Source organism: Corapipo altera, unplaced genomic scaffold (genome assembly GCF_003945725.1).
Source record: "Corapipo altera isolate COAL_440 unplaced genomic scaffold, ASM394572v1 112, whole genome shotgun sequence".
NCBI classification, from domain to species: domain Eukaryota; kingdom Metazoa; phylum Chordata; class Aves; order Passeriformes; family Pipridae; genus Corapipo; species Corapipo altera.
In genome coordinates, this window is record NW_020884899.1 from 10978344 (window position 1) to 11000718 (window position 22375).

At 39.3% G+C, this 22375-nt stretch overlaps 1 protein-coding gene across 4 annotated transcripts in view; it reads left to right on the forward strand.

Annotated features, from left to right (window-relative positions):
* FGGY (FGGY carbohydrate kinase domain containing) overlaps positions 1-22375 on the forward strand; it is a 130080-nt gene that overhangs the window by 85947 nt on the left and 21758 nt on the right. For all 4 annotated transcript variants that reach the window (XM_027649328.1, XM_027649329.1, XM_027649330.1 and 1 more), the window contains 6 exons: positions 2055-2162; positions 5416-5477; positions 10446-10593; positions 11929-12003; positions 15131-15251; positions 17835-17929. In XM_027649328.1, the coding sequence (XP_027505129.1) occupies positions 2055-2162; positions 5416-5477; positions 10446-10593; positions 11929-12003; positions 15131-15251; positions 17835-17929 (609 nt within the window). The remainder of the gene's footprint in view (positions 1-2054; positions 2163-5415; positions 5478-10445; positions 10594-11928; positions 12004-15130; positions 15252-17834; positions 17930-22375) is intronic.

Here is a 22375-nt window from a genome sequence, read left to right on the forward strand (position 1 = left end):
TTTTAAGAGAAAACAAAACAAAACCAAATGTCTCCACAGTGTTTTTGACGTAGCTTCGTCCACTTCGAGTCATAAATGCCTTTGTAAATTCAGTGCAGCTATTCTTGCTCTTTAATGGGTTTAGTCAGCCAGAATCTTGCACAGACACACAGACACATGTGTGCACGTACATCTTTAGGGAAAGTAAGTCAGGGCTTTAGAGCTGATAAGGGAGAACTGAGCAAGATTCCTGTATTTGTTAGGTGCTTTCCTGAGAGAAATCATGATTTCTCGACATGGTGCTGATTTATTTTGAGAAACAAATTTTGGGGTTTTTTGTTTTCCTACTTAACTTCATGACAAGAATCAGCTGTACTGTGAGTTTATGGCTGGAGCAGACTATTGTTTGTGCAGAAACCTCCCTGCTGCTGTATTTACTAAACATGTGTGATGCACAAATGCCAGTAAACTGCATCTTGGAGCGTATTCCCTAGTTGCTTGTAAAAACTGTCTTTAAAGTTTGGCCTGTTTAAATATACGGAGAATGTGCATCATGTTTAACAGGAACAGGCCTCAAAACTGTTTTGACATGAAGTCCAGGCCTTATTGAATCAATAGCAAACCTTAAGCATCCTTCAATGGGTCTAGAATTTTGCTAATGAAGAACAAGGTCTAAATACAAAAAACCCCATTGTTCCATTGACTGAGACCACTCTTTTTTTGCTCTTTGAAGCAAAAAAAACATTGAAAACATACAGACTTGTTTGGTTACAGAATTAATTCTCTTGTTTCCTTCTCTGGGAGCAAAGCACCTTTTAGGAAACAACAGTTGCAGATTTAGCCATCCCATTAACATGGAATGATGGGAAGTGCATCATGCATCTGGTGTAGGACTGCACTGCTGTTCTCTTGAGTGTGTAAATGTGGTCCTGGAAGAGAAAACATGAAATCTGCTTCCAAGAGAAGAGGGTAGCCTGGCAGGGGATGGTGACCTGTCTCCTCCAGCCCCTGCTGCAAGAATTCATTGTTCAACCAGTCAGGAATACACAACTAGTCTTTGGAGTAAGTACTACGACCTCCTTAGGCCTTCTGCTGACCCAGAATGAAAGCCTAGAAAGTCTGTCAGGTCTACTGAAAGTGGAACAGCTTCATAGGAGGAAGGAAAATGCCCTCCTCCCTTATAAACTGGTAATTTGCATTTTCTGAAGCAGAGAAAGGAAATGAACCAGTGTTTCCCACATCCTGAGTGGTCTAACCACTAAAATACTGTGTGGGGCAGCTGTCACTGTACACAGAGGGGTGTATTGGTGTGAATAGGGGGCTGTTGTTTCTGTAGGATAGTGCTCAGATAGCTGCCTTGATCTGCCTTCACAGGTGTGAAGGAAGGAGTGGTTTGTGTAAAGCTGAGCCTAAGTAAGGGGCAGAGTCTGATGTTTACCCAGGCACATGTTTCCTGTTGGCCATACCAAGCACTTCCCCCTTTGCCCAGCCCAGAGATGCAGCTTCCACACAAGGCACCCAACAATCCTGGCAGCTATGTGGGAACACTGGAGCCTGGGGTTCCCTTGCCAGCTTTGGGAGTTGGTGGCAGATCTTGGGGGACATCACTGTCCTCTGTCAGCAGGATTCCCTCCCGATTCCTAACTCTGCAAACACCCATCACCAAGTACATTGGCTGTATTTGCTGAGGACAGTCAACAGAGTGTTGTATCCAACTGTTCATTCTAAATAAGGCATTTTTATAGAGAAATGAGGCAATTTCCCTCTTCCTGTAAAATACAGCTCCCATTCCTGAAACTTCCTCCTTTCTGCTCAGCCAGGCCCAGCTGTTTAGGAGCACTTGTGTGATAAGTAGCTGCAACTGTGTCATGTGAGCTAAAAATGATGCAATTGGAAGATCTCCACATTATCCTTGGAGTAAATCTATACCTGTGGATCTCCACTCCTGTTGCTAACTCCTGTGGAAGAGCAGGAATTGTTTCAGTCTTGGACTCCAATAGCTGCCAAGCATTAGTTGTGAAGTCCCTACTTTGACAGGTTGTTTGATTCACCAGAGCTTTCTTTTGCTTTTACAGGTCAGTGAAAAACCCATTTTTGTTCCTGGTGTTTGGGGACCATATTTCTCTGCAATGGTACCTGGATTGTGGTTGAATGAGGGAGGTCAAAGTGCTACAGGAAAGCTGGTAAGTGTTTGGAGACACAGGCAATCTCCAAGATGGGAGGTCTGGCATAATTGTTTGGAATAACTTCATGTCAGTTCAGGCAGAGCTCTGCCTGAAGCACCTCTGTAAGATCATGGGAGATACAGGCTGCTGAAAGCAATGAACAATTAGTTGATTGTTATGTCTCTTACAAACTGTTCATTTGCATATGGATAAGGGATTATATACAGGGCATGTCTTCCTTTTATGGTGGTGATGATTACTGTTATTATCTTACAGGCAAATAGGCTTCATTCTTTACTTCAGTAGGAGGCTGAGATAAAGAAAATTGCACATATTATGTTACATAGATCAGTTGTGCTCATTGATGGGCATAAGTGAAAGATGTATTTTATGGACAGATAGTAATATAGTGGCATGTTATCCTGTCACCTCAGTTCTTTGCTCGAATACAAAGAGACTAACAGTATTAGGTTAATTTAATTTACCAGGCTGGATTACCTAAAAAGTGAATTTTTTTACAGGAAGTCAGAACTAAAACATTGATGTCAAATTTAAAGAAGGCTAGATGTACACAACAGTATTTAGGCTTGAGTCCAAAGGTGCCACCAAGATCTTCGTGACTGCTCAACCATGAAGCTTCCAGAGCTCCCTGTGTGTCTCCTTGGCCAGTCTGACTGCTCTTAGGACTGAGCTGCAAAGGCCTTGTGAGAAGCTGCAGGAGGCAGGCGAGGCCTGGGGGTGTCCCCTGTAAACCCACCATGTGCAGGTGGAGTTTGGTCTGTCACCCATTGCAGGTGGAGTTGCTCTGACTCAGATCCAGCACCACCCACCTTTTTAAAAGCCTAGAGATGGGAGAACATGTCCAGGAAATAGACTGGGGAATCCCTGCACTTACACATTCCACATGGAACAGTCACTGAATGAGAAGCACAAATCATCCCAGACACACCCCAAGCACTGAGCTGTCAATGGTGTTCCCTCCTGTGCTCTCCCCTTGGCCACCTTAACCTGACGTTCCTCTCTGTGTCACGGCTTCAGTGGGAGAGTCACCCCTCTTTCTCTCCTGCAGCCTTGCTTCCCATCCCACCACCAGCCCATCTTTAGCCTTCTGGCTAAAAAATGCTCTTGCAGCACGTGGGATGTGTATTTTAATTCTTTTAATTGTGTGCTTTAAATTTTTCAGGTCATGATAGGGCTAGGACCAAAAAGTGTCCTATTTTATAGGTAACTGCTACAACCAGAAATAAAACTAAATTATATATATGTAAAATACATTTAATATCTAAAATAATATATGCTCAAAACACCCCCATTTTAAAAGGAAAGTGGCAAATCTTGTGTGTTTCTTTGCAAGAACACGTTTGAGAGGGAAGTCTTTATCTGTTTAATCCAAAGCAGGTAAATACTCTTATCTAAGCTCTAGAGAGGATACAGCAAGTCAGTGGTTTTTCTCAGCTGGCTCAGGATAGTTCCACACTTTAAATGTACTATGACAGTTAGGGCATTTCAAAAAGATGATTTAAAAAATCCTTTCTGTTCTAGTACCAGAGAACAAGATGTTCCTGAATCATTAAAGAAATTGCTGGAAAAAGTGTATAGTCTTGTTAGGACCCATAGCAAAAGCCATGGGAGGTAACAGTGCATGTGCTCTGTGTGGAGGGTACAGGGCATTCATTATCTCTGTAATTTTCAAACTGAAGGTTTTTAAGATCCTGGTTTCTCACACCTTCTGAAAACAAACAAACAAAAAGGGTATGTTTCGGGTTCTTTTCATTGCTTGATCAATGCCCCAATGTTAATTACTTTCATAAAATGTGAACAGTCTGTTCAACTTCTTAAAAGTAGAGCTGATACACTTCCCTTTAAAAAGCTCTAATTAATTTTTTTTTATACAACTGCTAAAGAAATCTATTGGGTTTTGAAAACTGTGGAGTTCAAATGAAGGATTAAGTCCTCTTGTTCTGAAAAAGCTTGATTTTTTTGTATGTTAGATGGGTTTTTGCACTGGATTTTCAAAATTTATAAGAAGAAAGATATAGCACAACAGAGACAAAGGATGACATGACATAATTAGAAACTGTGAAATAAAAAATAGCAGAAAATGGTTTCTATGTGTATCCCTCATGTGGCCATGTCTTGAATTAAGGGCATTTAAATATCTAACTTCATAACTCCTGCAACAGTTTTCTGTAAAAGTGTTTTCTTGTGATGTTTATTTATAAATTTATTTCTGAATTTATGAGCTGCCCCTGTGTTCTGAGGGGATTATGAAAGATTGCAGAATTCAGGCCTGAGCTTTGTTTCTAATGCAGACACACGTTTGAGTTCTGTCTGATGCCAGTCTCAGGAAGAACAGGCATTATTTTCATTGCTATGTTCAGATGCGTTTGCTTCATTATATGTTTACATATAATGTTCTCATATAATGTTTTCATATAATGTTTCATATAATGTTTCATATAATGTTTTCTCGTTCAGGACTAGACTCATGCTGTTAAAAATTAAATACTGATGTGATTTTCTGCCCATAGGTATTGCCAAAAATACTCAGTGCTCTTGAGTAGCTCTAGTTTTGCCTCCTTAGCTTTTACTGTCACCTCTGATGGGATATTACCAAGAGGCCACAAAACCTGCTGAATTATTGTCTTAAAAGCCCATATTATTCTACCTGATACTTTGTTTTGTGAGTAATGGTAACCACTCTGGACTGAAAGGACAAGTTGATTTATAAATTCAGTATAAGACAGAGCGTATATTGATCTTCCTTTATAGCAGTAATTGCTTCTCAGGGTATACATCTTGTTTCCTGCAATGAACGTATGAAGCATCTATCAGGATGACAACACACCTTGTGTTTTATTTCAACGGAGTGATACAGAAAAATGTAGGAATTTGGGCCAAGGAGATGTTCCTGGTAGAATTCCAATGAGGATAAGCATGCAAGAGAATGGGAGAGACCAGAGGACATGCTCTCAGGTGCTGTTGGAGACCGGAAATATGTCATCCTGTTACCTTGCTCTCCTGACTGAGGAGCTGCATACTTAGCATTTTGCCAGTTTTTGGTGCAAGGTTGGGTGTTTTTCCTTACTGTTCATAAACCAAATCCTGAATGTCAGTGGGAGTTCTGCCAGTGGCTTCACTAGGACTTAACACTTCATGAGTAATTTGGAAGCTCTCTTGTCTTTTAAAGTTATAACACTGCCTTACCCTTTTCCAGGACTGAAGTTGTAAGATGTAATCATCCTAAAAATGTTGCTTTTCTCTTTTTCAGATCGATCATGTGGTCCGAGGCCATGTCGCCTTCCCAGAATTACAGTCAAAAGCTGCAGCCAGGTCACTGTCCTTATTCCTTTATCACACACCTGCCTTGCAAACTGATGACACAATGTATTCTCAGCAGTGTCCTTACTCTGAAACAGGGCAATTAACAGTCTGATAGAGGGTTAGAAGTATTTACAAAGGCTTGCCAGGTGATTGCTCAAAGATGAAAGCTTTTAACTCCCCTCAGATACCTTTGGTATATCTAAGTGGTGATATTAACTTACTGCTTTTCAGCTTTTCTGTCCAAGGGTATTTCTTGATTCTGTAGCATCATCCCTGTTCAGCAGACCTGCCTCTATGCTTTGGGCTAACAATGTGTCTTCATTTGTAGGTGACACAACTAAGCTCCAAGGATGAGATATAGCTTAATTAGGATATGTTATTCAGTATTTTTGAAACAATCATCTAAAGCAAGGTATAGCCACCGTATGGAAAACCCCTGCATGGCAGCACAAATAGAGCAGGGAAACCCTGGATGAATTTTCAGACAAAACTCAAGATGGAGGAGTGACTTGGAGGTAACTCCAGGATTCCTTGAGCAGCAGACTGTGTGCAGTGTGGAATTTTAGTGTGGTCTGCTTTAGAAGTGGATGAAGATGGTCCAGACTGGTCTGGACTTTGTCAAGCGATTTTGGCTTGGATTCCTTTTAAGATGATTCCCGTCACTTCCAGAGAGGTCTTAGATGAACAGTTTGGGCACATTGGATGACAATTTTATTCTCTTTTAATGTCTTTTTCATCCTTAGATTAAAGAAAAAACCAGCAAAATTGGCATTTTCTCTTCAGTTTATCCCTCTGGTCTAAAAGACAAGGATCAGTCCTGATACATATATTAAACATGCACAGTCACATAGTTATTTTCAGTCGTCCTGGGGGGATAAAGCTACCTGGTTTTTCTAGATGAGCCTTCCATCCCTTGCAGGGCCCACTGTCTTACTTGTTTTTTAAGAACTTGTCCAGGATTCCCAGAAATGTATTGGACTTCATTCAATATGAAACAGATTCACACTTCCTAGAATTCTCTTTGTTGTTCTGTGAAAAAGGAAATCAGGAAATAAATGCATCTGTGTATGTTTGGAATAAAGATTGATCTGGGGCTTTTTCAGAATTTTGGCTTCCAGGCCATTTTTCCAGTGCCCCCATATGAAGCTCAAGCATAGGACAAACAATTTAGTCTGTAATGCCAGGATAAACCAATTCTTGTTGTTGCAAAGATGTCTATAGAGTAGCCTCCTTGTCTCTGCTAGGTCTGATACTGAACTGACTGACCACAATAATGCTATAGTGCAAAAACTTGGAGTGTGGTGTGAGCAAGACACTAAATATGGAATATTGGGAATAGAACTCCATGTTATCCAAGGGTATGATGTCATAACTTTGGATTTGAGTCTTGTGCAGTTAGTAAAACTCTGGAGAACAGTATTGATAATAAGAGCTGTAATATTTTATTAAAAGAGTAATAATATTTTATTAAGTTAATTTACTCAATGGTATTCTTGTAATGCTTTCCAGATATTACTCTACTAATGAAATGTTTACATAGCTATAAATTTAGTAAACAATTCACTTACTAATTCCCTCATCCACTTTCTCCCCTTCCTTCTGAAATATCTGTTAAACTTAAAAAGGAACACCTTCCACCATCCCAAGTTGCTCCAAGTCCTGTCCAACCTGGCCTTAAACATTCCCAGGGATGGGGCAGCCACAGCTTCTCTGGGCAACCTGTGCCAGGGCCTCACCACCCTCACAGGGAAGAATTTCCTCCCAGTATCCCATCTAAACCTGCTCTCTGTGAGTGTGAAGCCATTGCCCCTTGCCCTGTCACTCCAGGCCCTTGTGAATAGTCTCTCTCTGTCTTTCTGGCAGGCTCCCTTCGAACATAGTGTCTTGTTTTGGAGGATTATTGGTGATGATGATAAATTATCTGCCTGGAAATTTCAGCAGAATAGTTCAGACAATCTGCTTTATTATGTTTAGGATGTTCTCTGTGTGGGTGTAGGAATTTGCATCTGTTCAGTCAGTTGCAAACGGCCACAGAAGGAAAACAAAATGAGAATTCCATGTTTGGGTGTGCAATTCCATATTACCTTTACTTGCCATGGTAGATGCAGTGCTGAGAAGAGTTAAGCACATGCATGTCTGGATCATTAAAACAAGAACATCTGAGGTCACAAATCCCTGCCTGTTGGTTTCTGCTGCCTCTCACCTACTCCTGCATCCCTAAACCTGTCCTCCCTTTCTCCTCATGCTGCCTGTAAGCAGGTTTGGAATGGCAAGTGCCTGCTTAGCAGCTATCCCAAAGGCTTCTTTGTGCAGACTCCTCCTATTCCTTTGCCCACACCAGAGCAGTTTTCCAGCTGCATTTATCACCAGTTTAGTAATTTTGGTAACTTGTAAGGGCGTGAGAGCTCAGACAACCAGCTCCTGCTGACCACTGCTGCTGAGGACCAGGCTTGTGCAACCCTCCCAGTGCTATTCCTATGTCCTTTATTCCCTGGACAGGGTTGAATTACATGAGGATTTTCTGGACAGCTGTAAATTTAGCATTTGGTCAAATGGTTGGCACTCTGCAAACAACAAAACTTGATTTTTTTCCAGGCAATTCTTCGAGTTGCAGAAATTGCTGTGATGCATCACTTTTGCTCTTCAACCTGCATATTGTGCAGGTCTGACATTTAACCATCACTGGTGTGTTAAATCCTGTACAAGTAGGCTAGAGTGGGAAATCAAAACAAATAATATGATCATTTATGGTCATATATTCTGTTGCCTAGAATGACCGTTTCTAATCTTTTGGAGGAGAAAAATACCTGACAGTAAAGTTGATGTGCCTTCTGGCCCTTTGTGAACTGCTGTGTTTTCAGACAGAATTCCCTTTCCTATTCATCTCAATGCCACTTCCTGTCTAAAGAGATGTCTCTTCAAAATAAAACTTTGAAGTTACACATACAGGACCCATCAACAATTCTGGGATCTTTCAAGTAGAACGTAATAACCATATTTGGCAGTTTTCTGTACCTCTATATGGTTTGAGTCCTTTTTTTTTGATTTAGAAATCTGAAATTTTAATTTTTTTTCCCCTGAAAGATACCTGTTGACATCTTCTAGTATTCTTGAACAGATTAAATACCAACCTCTTGATTGATGCTTTCTGAAGTTATGTCCCAAGTATGAACATAAACCTGGGCAAACTTGCATTGATTTCTTATTCTCTACTTTCAACACAGTTCTTTTTTCATAGCAATAGCTCATGCTCAGCTCTGCAGGTCAGATGCAGCTGCCAGTGATACCTTGTCATAGAAATGAATAGAGAAAGCTCTGTGAGTTGATGCTATAATATTATGTATAACCCAAAGGTGGCAGAAACAGGAACTGGCAAGTGTTTGAAGGATTTTGCCAGTCCAAGTGTAGTCTCTTGAACCCTTATCTATATATAGAAAAAAAATAAATTTAAAAAGGTGTGGGGAAAAATGTAATTCCAAGTTTATGTGGGTTTTAGGCATATTTGGCTCAATTTCAGCCTCTTTTTGTTCAGTCCTTGTGTTCTGACAGAGCTGCACAAATGACTAATTCCTGTGAGAGCAGTCAAGCACGATGGAGATGAGATAGAAGCTGGGATATCTGGTGGGTCTTCTTGAGTGAAGCTTTCCTTTTTTTCCCCCCTTCCCAACAGTCAAGCCCTGATTTAGACTGGAAATAAAATTACTTTATCCTTAGCATGTACTGCTTATAGTGCAGTCTTTAGGGATGAAGAAAACAGGGCCACTTTCACAACAAGGGGAAAAAAATGATTTTGACCTCAAAATTATCATAATTTAGGTCCAGGAAGACACATAAAGTACATTTTAAAGGACGTGAATAATGATGTAAATTAGTTATTTTAATGTCTTCCAAGTGTAGTTCATTTTGAATGATATCCTCTGATAGCATACACATGGTAAGGTATAATTGAAAAAACATGCAGCTGAATGGTTGAATGCAAAGTATAAATATACAGCTGCTAGTGGGTCAGAAGTCAAACTAGTAAAGCATATGCCAAATTCCCTCAGGGATCTCATTAGTGCATGATTGAATATACATGTAGAGGCTAAATGAATATCACTGTTTGGGTCTGCAGTGGATGAGACAATGACTAATCAATTGTAATTAGGGTTAGATGCTGTTATTGACCCACATGTCTAGAATTAAATGCCCCACTTGGAGATTTCCAAGGAGTTGAAAAATATATATGGATTTGTTTGTGATAGGGTGAGTGTTTGAAAAAAATATTCCAAACATAATTGCAACATTTTTTAAATGGAATGTCACCAGAGTCACTGCAAGCCAGGGCACTGAAGAATTCACCATTAATCCTAGGTCCAGGAAAAAGTCTGTTGGATATTGTGGAGTTGGGTGTAGCATCTGAACTTAGATACAATCATATTTAGGCCCATGGTGGGCTCCTCCCTAAAATAGCAGCCACTCACTTTCTCTCCTCCACCCTTAGTGCTGCATTTTAATCATAACACACACTGAAATAATTATGGTTTAAAAAAGGAAAGCTCTACATGCTATTGATTAATCAGAGAAATTTTTAAACATTTGCAAAGGAATTTGATTTTCACTTCTGTCTGGAATCCTCCTCACTCCTCCCTCTCCTCTTGCTTTTCTCCAGCTTTCCTTGCACAGTTTCAGCACACAGCTCTGTGGGAGACAAGCATCAGCAGCCCCAAATATCAAACAGCTCTGGCTCCTCCAGGGTCCTGGAGGAGTCAATGTACAAACTCAAGGTCATATTATCTCCCCTCATCCCGTGAAATTAAGGAATTCAGGTGGCCTGTTGAGCACACGTGCAGATAGACATCCCCTCAGTGCCGTGGGCTTGGCAAGCAGGGAGATTTTGCTGTTCTTTGGTGGGTTTTGTGCATTTGATGGTAGTACAAATGTTTTGTGTTTGATGAATAACCTCCCCTCTCTGTTTCCAACTTGTTTTTCTCCTAGTACTCACAGCATATATACATACTTGAACAGTCACCTGGATCTGATTAAGAAATCTTTGCCTGTGGGTTTCCTCACTGTTGATTTACATGTTTGGCCAGATTTCCATGGTAACAGATCTCCCTTAACAGATCTGACACTAAAGGGCATGGTAAGAAACAGCCTGTCTTTGCAAAAAGGTCAATACAGGGAAAAAAAAAAAAATGAGCTTTTCTTCAGTTTTGAGTGTACTCCTCCTTAGCTGTTTACACTATCACATAGGATTTGGGTTTCTTGCTGCATTTCGAAGTGTACTGATGTTTCAGTAGAAAACCAGAGATCACTGTAGTTGAGATATCACTACAGCCACATTTATTTTCTAAAAATATGAGGAGTGCTGTGTGTGTCCCAGGATCTTCCCTAGGAATCACATTTCACAGCACTTGCTGTTGTTAACTCACTTGTCTACCAAATTTTGAATATTTCTTGCAATGAATTTCAACACAGATTTGTGTAAACTGATCTGGAAAAGGCATGAAGTATTCTGATGATAGATTGCTTGATTTAAACAGCTTTTCAGCCCATCTTTAAGTGTTTTGATGTGTCTTTTTACTGAGCTTATGGTGGTAGATCAGATGGGTCACAAGGCTGTGCAGAACTATAACAGAAGAATGTCATAAGGGTATAATTTGGTGATGTCAAAATACCTCGTGATTAATGCAAAAACGTCTTTCAAAATGACATATTGTCCTTGAAATGAGCATCTCAAGCTACTCACCAGCACTATAATCTGCAGTATTTGAGGTTGAGGTAGGAAAGGGTATAAGCACTGCAGCATTTAAATCACAAATGAGGGAAACATTAAAAGAATAAAAAAGGGCTATATATTTTTGGGTCCTAATAATATCTGCTTTATTTTATGAGAGAATTATATGCTGCAGCAGAATCAGAATTTCCTTGGTATGATGCCCCTATGCAAATGCTGTTGATAGCAGCCTGTTTTTTCTGTCATAATTATGGCTGCATTTGGGTCTTGCCTATGCTGATATTAATCCAGAGTAACTACAGTGCAGTATTGATTTATGTCAGAGTAAAGGAGGCTAAGATATAGTATTTAATTATTAATTGTGTTTCAGTGTTAGGGTGCTTGGATGGGAGGGGGAGAAATGCTTTTAAAAAGTTATTTTTATGTAATAGCATTTTCATATTATTACATTAAATACATTCACGAGCAATATCTGAATCATAACATAAAACTGTCAGAGTTAATCTATCTCTAATCCCATACAATATGCTGTTTGTTCTTTATTTCTTTGCAAGGGCAAGAATAATTTATGTGGTTCTTCCCCAGATCAGGAATAACATGTTTAACATAGCATTATGTGTACAGCTCACAGAAGTAAGGCTTAGAATTAGTGTTTAAAACTTGTTACAACAAGAAGCCATAGAAAATAATAGAGTTTTATGTTGGCTGGATTTGTACATTTTCTTTTTGATCTTTGCACAGGTTGTTGGACTGACATTGTCCCGGGGTCTGGATGAACTTGCCCTTATCTACCTGGCCACGATCCAAGCCATTGCTGTAAGGCATTTTAAGTGCATAAAAGAAGAAATGAGTTGTCTTATGTGCTGTGAAGAGTGATCATTACCTTCTGCTAACCAGATTTCTAATAATACATGAATTCACTTAATGGACTTCTTAAAGGACCAAGATGTTGTTTATCCGTGTTGGTGACTATTCCCAACTGTGGGAGAATAGACAGACAGAAAATGTTCCCCTAAAACGTCTTTTCCTTGAGGCAATTCTGTAAATGGAGCTTTTTCCTCCGGTGCAGATGTGAGGAAGGAGCTGATAGTCCATGGAGCAGTGTTACACCATGGGCTGCCTAGAGGGAAGCTGAGAGGGGGGGAAAAAAGCTTTGGCAATTGCACAAAGGACCCTGAGCTCCCCTGAAAGCCTTAGCTTCAGATTGTTCCTAAATCCATGGATTTCCCCTGCTTGTCTAGTGGATGGGGCAGAGCTCTGTGCCACAGTGAGCAGGAGGGTCTGAGATTGAGTTCACAGCTCCCAGACCCAAGAGAGCAGATCTTCCCCCTCTTGTCCCTGCTCCAAGGAGAGCAGCTGGTTCCCATGGCACTCCCAGCTGGGTGGATGTATGGAGCAGGCAGGGAGGCTCTGAAATGTCCCTGGTGTTTGCCAACACTCAAATGGGGAATTTTATTGGAATATTTTTCTTTCTGCCCTGATTTTCTATCGAACCCAGGATTTCCAGTTCACAAGAAGTTCTGTTCTGAAGCGAAAACCTGGGTCACAGAAGTTGTTTGGAAAACCTGGCACAGGGTATTTTCCATGGGGCCTTTTGGTGACCAAAATCCACATTCCTTTGACATCCTTTCTGTGATTTTTTTTATTTTTTTAAAGTTTGCTGAACTTGAGGCATTTTTTGCAAAACATTAACAGTTTGATGAATTGGGGAGTTTTCCTGACAAAACTCTATTCGGTTGGAAAACTTCCAAACTCCTCTCCTGGTTAAACAACAACTTTGCTAGGCTGGGTCAGCCATCTGGGATGGAGAGGGTGGGTGGCTGCTGTGAATTTACTGAGAATTGTCCATTTTATGTGTTAACCCTCCCTAGTCAGCAAATAAGGGGAACTTAACCCCAGACTGGAATTCATTGTTGTGAGTTTTGAGCCTTTTTAAGATGAAAGTAGCTTGGTTATACCTGATGCTTCAGCATAATCCCACCATTGAAATAAGAATGCCTAGGAGAGGTTGAACAATGCCAGGGACTGATACTGCCCCTGAAAGGAACTTCCCAGTCTGGAACAGGTGCTCCCTGATTATATGCTGCTAACGAAGTGGAAACCTTCTCTGCTGGAAATCCTGGGAAAGTCACCTATTATCTCATTGTATGATACAGCTCAGATTTTATTGTAAAACACAAATACTGTGTTGAACACTAAATTCAGCAGCTGCATATCTTTTTGATACGTGATTGGGCTGATATAAAGTAAAAAGGCCATCCTGTAGTTTTCTTTTCACTGTAAGTTCAAGGAAATTAATTTTTCCTGAAGCGTTATTGAAACAGTAACTAAAAAGTAGACAGAGAATGTTGGTTTTGACTTGATATATTTACTAATTGCCAATGTGACACCTGGGAAATTTAATTTTCCTCCCATACTCCTTCACTCCCAATTTTAGCTTCACTTTTATTGAAGGAAACAGTTGTAGTAATCCTGCACCATTAGCTGCCTTCAATGGGTGCAAGATAAACTTTCAACCCAAGTAAAAATCTTGTACAAAGTGTAGGCCTGCCCACAGAATGTTAATCTGTAGTTTTCTTTTCAGCAGGAGAGGCTTTTTTCTTTTTATATAAAATTTGCATTTGAAGCCCCTCAATTTGCATTTTCTCCAATCCAGGATTAAATTAGTTCCCCCCCACCCACGGTGAAATAAGTCTGGCTTTAATTTAAATTGCTGTGTGAATACAATTTTCCAGGCAGGTAAACACAAAATAATTTTCACAGCATGTTCTTTCTCAGGGTCTTTGACGTGTGTATGTTGTGAGAGAAGTTGTTAATAAATTTGAATTTCAGAAGTAGTGAAAGAGAATCTCCTTTTAACCATTCACTGCAAGATGCAATGCAACAGTTGGACGGCTGAGAACACGATCAGGGATGTAATTGTGGCCCGTTCTGAGCAGACAGACTCCTTTTAGAGCAGTTTATTTTTCCATAATTAAAATTGTGGATTTGGAAATTAGCCCTCTGTGTCAATAGGGAAGCGATGGATTTAGTCAGCTGGGGTTGTGGCTGCTCATGTTCCTCTTAACTGCTTCCCTAAAAATCAAAATATATTTGAAGGCCTGTCCAGAATAGTGCTGGTTATTCATCGTGGATATCTCCCATCTCATGGAACTCTGCTTGTTCCATTTTCAGTGGCTTTTATTTGAAGATGAGTTTATTGCAGCTGCAGACATCGTAATGAACTTGCAGCATGACATAAAGAAAACTTAAACATTAGTTTATGAAAACTCTGACCAGGTTGTGTTTTGTGAGGAATCTACCTACAAAGAGTCAGCCTGGGCAGCACTTTGCCTTGAATTTGACAAGTCAAACTTAACTTCCAAGGTATTATAAAGAGCTGGGAGTTATTTTTGGTCAAATAGTTTGTCAAAGAAATGTGAAATACTCCTGAAAAGGGGAAATAGGGAGAAGGTTGTCTTCAGTGAGGAGCTGGAGGCAAGCAAAGCAAACAAAAAGAGAAAAGCTATATTTTTAAAATGGCAAAGCATTCACTTTGGTTGTTCTAATTTGAGTTTCTCAGAATTGAGACTGTAAATGAAAAGTTTAAAATATGCCTACATTTGAGATGTTTCAATTAATCCAGGCATGAAACGGAACATTTTATTTTGTGTAGGGCAAAGGCCAAGACAAATAGTTAAGCCAATGCAGAATTCTTCAGGTTTTCTTTTTTGCTGAAATGACAGAAAACATAGATTTTTTTTTTAATTTGCTGTTCTTTTTTTGTTCTGTTTTGCTATTTGGCTTCAGAATTGAAACCTCTTCACTGAGAGGGATTTTCAGATGCTGTTACACAAAGTAAATAGAAAGTTTCGGTGGGGATGTCTTTGCACATGAGTATAGTTCTGTTCCCGTGGCTGCTCTCCTGTGCTCATCTGGCTTGTTTTTCTCTCCCTTTCTGAAGTTAGGAACAAGACATATTTTGGAAACGATGCAGGCTGCAGGACATGATATCAACACACTGTTTCTGTGTGGTGGGCTGAGCAAGAACCCTCTCTTTGTGCAGATGCATGCTGACATTACTGGTAAGTTAGGGGAAGTACAGGGAAAGGAGTGTAAACTGCTTTTATTTTAAGTGTCTAAGTACCTTGTCTTTGGAAAAATAAAGACTTTCTTTATACAGAACTGTATTTTGCTGCTTGGCCAAAAAGCGTGTCATAAAATATTACTTTATGAGCTTCATCCTATTTGACTTGTGACACTTCCTGTTCTTGCTGGGCATTGTATCCATTATTGCTTCCATGTCTGTATCTCTCATATGGTTTAGGGGACAATGTCTGGACTCTTGCTCCTGCACAGTGTTGTCTTTGGTTTTGTAGAATTCCTGATGGGTAGAAGGAAGCTCCTGGATCTGTGTTTCACTGCAATCTCAGGCCTATGTGGTATTTTTGGTCCCCCTTCAGCCTGTGTGTGTTGGACATCTTAGCATACCTGCGAGTCAGTTGAATATACTTCAAAAAATGTGGAAAAAATAACAAAATTTAGTGTAAAGGACTTCAGAGAAACATTGAATGATGTGTGTTTTGGGTATATTTCAAATTAAGACCAGTTGAGCTGTCATGAATTAAGTTTAAGGCTCAATTTTGGGGCATTTTGTCTGGAGATCTGTCTTGCCCTGACATCAAATTACACTTCATAACCTTGGTGCAGGAAGGAAGATGAAAACGTGCTTTATCTGAGAGGAGAACAGAAATGGAGAAGCAAAAAGCAAAATGCCTATTGACCTAAAATTCACTAATTACATTGTAGTCAAAGTGAAAAAATGATATTGTCAAGCCTGTGCCTTATAGAACTCAGATGTTTTAGGTGAATTTCAGCTACGTGTGGAGTTGTGCTGCTGGTTTGTGATGTGTAAAAGAAAAGATCTGTGAAAAGGTATTCTGATTAAAATGTAATCACAAGTTCTTTGACTGTAACTAATGGCCAAGTACAATTCAGTACAAAAAGGCCTTTTTGCAGTCTGGAGTTCTCCCCCATTTGTAAAATCAGTGACTGACAAGGGATGTCAGAGTTCATCTCACTGAAATTCTCTTGGTTATGTTGAACTCATTAGAGCCTATCAGATAAAATAACTAACATTCCAGGATCAATCCCCCATTCTTTCCCGAAAAGAAAAAAATCTGAATATATTATTGTTAGCTGCAAATGCCCATGACTCAGCCATGCAGACATCCAATAGATAATTCCACAGGCCACTTAAAAAGTATCTTGATCTTTTTGTTTGCCCGGTAAGAATTCCTATTCATTCTGATGATGCGGGAAATGGGCAGTAAATTTTCGAGCACGCTGAAAATTGCTCACTGACGCCTGACAAACAGCCCTGGAGCTTTGAGCTTGAGCTTTAGATTTGCTGTTCCAGGTTGACCCAAGTCCTGAGCTGTGATCCAGCTGAACTAGAGGAATGCTCAGGTGACAGGGAAAAGTAACTGGAAATGTAACTGGATGCCTGTTGCAAGGAGAATTTACTTTGTGTCAGTAATTGCTGCTTATATTAATAATTTTATTCCTCACTTTGCAGAACATGTATTTGCCTTTTCCTCTCTAGCAGTTGTTCATGGCTAACTTTAGGTCTTCCTCCAAATTCCAGCTCCTTCTAATCTTCCAGCTGGCTCTCAGGAGCAGCATTTTTTGGGGAGTAATATTATGGAGACTATTCTCAGAAGGAATCCCTCCTTCCGCCCCTGTGTTTGCATCGTCATTCACTCAGTGACATTATCTCAGTAATGGAAATTTAGCCACATGCCAAATACTGTAGGAATATTAAATTTTTCGGCTTAGTGAGGATAAGCATCAGAAGTGCAACTAGAAAAGTATTTAGACTTAAAGTCTTGGTTTAGATTTTTCAGGAAAATTAATAAAACAGGCCGGTTTTTATTTATTAGTATTTTTCTTCCTGTTTTTACATTGGTGAAACATGTCTCAGACACTTTGTGTGAACCAAAGGGAAAGTATGTTCACGATAGTACCCCTGGGTGATGAAACAATATTTTTTAATTCTGCTTCATAATATATATTGTTTGTTTGTTTTTCCAGTGTTTTAATTTTGTTTTTGAGTATCTTGCACAATTTGGAAGGCAAGATTTCCCTTATTATTTCATACATAGCTTGAGAAAGTTTGCTACTCATATTTTCATGTCTTCCAGCAAAACCAGACTGGCTTTGTTGGCTATATATTTAAAACCAAACACAAACAGTCTTTTGTTTGTTTGTTGCAAAAGAAACAAAAAAGACACCGCCCTGTTTTCCCCTCCAGGTTAACTTTTAATGGGCACGTGGGTTTGGAGGGTGTGGGTAACAGGTTTATACCAAGCCTTCTGAGATAAATAGCCAGTGTCAAAGATCTGGGGGGGGGTTGGTTTTTGCACCCTTTATGTTCTGCATTAATATTTGCTGAAATCGTTGTATTTAAATCCTGCATTTTTCCTGGAGCCTGGAACCACAGAGCAGAGTGATTTACATTAACCTACAGCAGAAGGTAGCTCTGAATGGAGTAATGAATAATGGTTTTCAAGCCCTTTTTGATTTCTTTTTTTGCTTTAATTATTTATGGTGCTGCTGGTGCAGTCCTGCTGCGTTCTCTCTAACAGACCTGACTCTTTCCTGTGCAGGGAAGCCTGTTGTCCTGTCCAAAGAGGTGGAGTCTGTTTTGGTGGGTGCTGCTATTCTTGGAGCTTGTGCTTCTGGGGATTTTACATCTATACAGGTATGAAATACCTGATTTTACTTTTTTTTTTCTTCAGTTTTAATGTGTTTTACACCTTGACTTTTGGCACTACACACAGACTTCAACCCAAGTGGAAAAGATTGTACCTTCTACGTGGCTGGACAAGAGCCAGTATCGCCTTCTCTCCACCCCCCGTTTAACTCCACATTTAGGTGTATTGAGTGTTCATTTGTCTTTTCACTGTAGAGACATGCATGGAAACTGCTGTCTATGAAGTTGGGCCATGTAATTTTACAGACAAAACAGGGAATTTAGCAAGGCTCTGATCCTGCAGGAAGGTCATGCTTTCATCTCAGTTATATTTGTCTGACTTTCCTTCCTTCATATTGAGGAATGTTAAACATAAGAAGCAACATAGCACTATTAATGCAGTAAAAAATAACACACCTATAGCTCTTGTCTTGCCCACAGTGAATGCAGAGTTAATAATGAGGATGGAACTTCATGTTTATTCATGTTATTTCAATCCATTAGCAGTTGCAAAAGTAGCAGTAAAACTTTTATTTTCAGTGGATCAGGCAAAGCATGACTTAGCTGCATTTGTATAAACAGCAGTGGTTTACAGAAACCTGAGGAAGGGTCTGACTTCCCCAGATCATGCCTGTTTTCCCACCTGGCAATCCTACTAGTATGAGACATCTTCTCTCTTCGTGCTACATGAGGACATTAAACAACACACTGCATTCAGTTGGACAAAATTATTTATTGGGATGGTCCCTTGTGCATTTAATACATTTTTCTTTATATAACATCAGGCACAGATACTTGTAGATGAAATTTTGCACAAAAGCTTTTCTGGATATATTTTCTGAATAGGGAGTTCAGCTTCTTGACCTTGTTAAATTGATGCAGTTCCACTGGAATCAATAAACAGCTCAACATAAGCTGATGAGCTGGGCTGTGCTTGGCATTTCTCCAAATGGGAATATTCTACAGTGCTATATAGGTTAGCAGGAAGAGCAGTTTCCTTTCCTGAGAATTTTTCCATTAAAATGAATGCCATTGCAACAAATATATATATATATATAATATCTGTATATAATAGTTCTAATGCTTGTAAGAAGAACTTGTTTTGATAAATGTAATTTCAGTAGCAACTTTTGGTGACAGGACTTTATATTTATTTCTTACTCTTCTGTTAATCTTTTGCCTTCAAATACATATTTCATTCCGAGTCTGCCATGTTTTTCATTACAATGCAATAACTGAACATCTCAAAACTGATTTTATCAAGTCTGTTTTAATCAACATTAGAAAAACCTAATGCTGTGAAGTTTTCTGTGATATGTTCGTATATATTTTTGGTGTATTCACTTACTTTTAGTTTTTACCTTGCTCTTATATACAAAAATATTTCAGAAGCATATCCAATAATGTCAGAACAGATACATATATTTTATACATACATTAATATATGTCAGTGTTCGTCACACACCCCTTCAGATGTCTTTTTCAGTGAAACTGAATCCTTTGAACCAACTATGTTGCAGACTTTTAAATTGCAATATGTTAGATTATGTAAAAACATTTTAAAAAGAATTTAGCTACATGGGATAAAGAAAAGAGAAATGGAATGAATGTATTTTAGGGACATGGGAGTGTAAATGCATATCTAGCATCACAGTTCAATAACATCACAGTTCAATAACATCTCTTACATTTATCTTTGTAACACATGTTCCAAAACAACCCTTTCTTAGAGGTGCTGCTGCAAACATTCAGCATTGTTGTAGACTTTGCAAATAATAGAGTTTATTACCTCTCCTCTAATAGATGGTTTGTGCTTAATTACTGTCCTTTTCAAAGCTCTTTGTTTGCTCAGTCTAATAGTAAAGGAGAAAATCGTGGGTTTTTTTCAGTAACCTCTCTCCTCATGTGTATGGTTTTTTGAAGGGGTTTTTTTACTGTAGCTTTCCCAGTCACTGGTCACATTTCTCAGAATGATTTTTGGACATTTCCACTCAATGTCAAGATCAAAATGCTTAAAAGCTCTCTGGTTTTTATGGGTTGGCTGTTCTCCATTTTCTAAAACTCAAGCCTTTTTAGGACAGCTTGGAAGTAGCACCCAATGCCAGGATCCCTCAAAATCACTTCTGATAATCTTAGTCCAGGTCTACCATGCTCTGCTGACTGAAGGACTGGCTGCTGAACAAGCAGTGAGTCCCACTAGTGATGCTGAACCTGATGCTTTGGGGATGAAATGTGCACCATGAGCTGACCTGCTCATATTGACTGGAACACTAAAGAGCTCTTCCTTTGATATCCCTGAATAAGTTTATTCTCACAAAGACACAAGCACTGATGTACCTTCCATCTCTTTTCCCTTTCCATACCACAGCAGCAACTGTTCTCAGGGTGCAGGATTTTATTCTAATTCTTAATTTTCATATATTTTTCTTCATATTTTGAGTGATTTGGGTAAAGGTTTTCGTGCTTTCTGCTGACCACATCTGTATTACTATCAAAATTCGCAGTGTGCTGAGCCTTTACAAAGAAGCATTGGAAATGAAGGTCATTGCAAAATTTGTAACCATACAAGTTAATTTGCAAGCTCCTAGTGTGGATTTAAAAGTTCAAGCCCCTTGAAGCTGCAATTTCATCTTTAGGTAATTCTATCAAGGGAAGATTTATAACCTCCATCTCTCAGGCCTGGTCACCATATGTTGTTGCTTCAAAGAATGTTGACTTCCCTATTTTCCTCTTCATTTACTCTCCCTGCATTTTTCTCCTCTGTGGTAAAACAATTGGTCTATCCAAAAAGAAAAAAGAACATGCAGTGTGGTGAGTTCTTCCCCATTTCATCTCTCCATTATTTAGTTTCTAGAAACTCTGGAAAGAGGAGAAAATAAACTGAATTTCTTCTTGGTTCATCTTTTAATTTGTCCAAATGCTACACCCTTTTTCTGTGAGTGGTTTTGTGGTGCTGATGAGCTCTAACACAGCCTGGTTGTGTCCCAGCAGACAGTGCTGTGTAAAATCCTATGACAGAAAGATTTTTGAAATACAGACTCTATTTTGGGGATTTGGATTTTTGAAATACGCTGCATTGAATGAACTAACCTCACATTGCTGCTTAGATAGGTCAGTTTATTGGTTCTGGCCATTCCTTTCATGCTGAGCAGCAGGATCCTGGTTTTCTATGGGATTGTTTCTATAGTAAAAATATAGTTTCCGGTTTAGCAAGCCAGCAATTCCTTCTCAGAGAAAATGTTCAATAAATAAATGTCAAAGTTTCCAGTATATCCTCGTTACTCTGCCTCACTCGTTCGTAATTGAAAATGGGAAGAAGGTGCTGTTTGACTTGGCAGTTATCCAGCTCTTTTTTTTTTTTGAATAGCCCACTCTTTGGGACAAAGCTGTACACAAGGGAACAGGATTATTGCCTTATAAAATCCTGCAGCCCACTGACTATTCCTTAATTGCATATTAAAGCAATTAATAAAATTACCTGTATGAAACCAGATTACCAGATTTATTTTGGGTATTCTGCATTCATGTGGGACATTGTTACTGGCCAGTATGGGAGAGAAGAAACTCTGATTTGTCTATAATGCATATTGTCAGTACCTCCCTGTAATCAGCTTTCTGTAATCATTTTTCGTGTCAAACATTGAGCTAGAATTGAGAGTCTTCATGATTACAAGATTTTTCAGGTACAAATTGACTTTTAAGAGAGGTTTAGTCTTTTCTTTGTTAGTTTTAGTTGTTGTGCAAGTTGCTGGTATACTCTGCAAAAGGACAGGAAAAAGCATTTTAATTATTTTTATCAAGCAGATTGGAGGTATCTAAAAATGAGCTGGATTCTATAGAAAGAAGTGTTAGGTAATTATCTAATGTGGATTAGCTGAATTATTTAGCAGCAGTAGCAGTTGAGCAGGTGAAGTACCCCTTGGGGATTGAAGTTACGGTGATGCAGGGGACATGATTCACTTGCAACTCCACTAAAGGAGCTCAGAAGAGTTTTGTTTGTGCACTGCGGGGTTTTGCTTAATTTAATGGACATCTCCTCTCAGTTGTCTTGGGATGTTGTTGGGTGGTAAAGCATAAAATCAAATAACCAACCCCACAGATAACACAGGTTTTATAAAGATCAGCCAGGAAGAACATCTGATACACAACTTATTCGCCTTTTAACAATTAAAATGTTACAGACTGTTATGAATGTAAAGAAGTTCCTCAGCACTACAGTTACTCCACAACCTTGGTAATGGACCAACTGGCAATGGGGAATAGACAGCATTTCATAAGAACACCCATAAATAGTATTGGGACATATTCAACACTTCTGCTGACAGAACTGGAGAGGATTAGGCCTTTTCCATTTCTGAATCAGGCAGTTTCTGGCGTAATTTTGTTCCATTTATTTCAGTGGATGTACTTCAGTTGATGATCTGATCCTCTATTCCTCTTCCAAAGCATTACCTG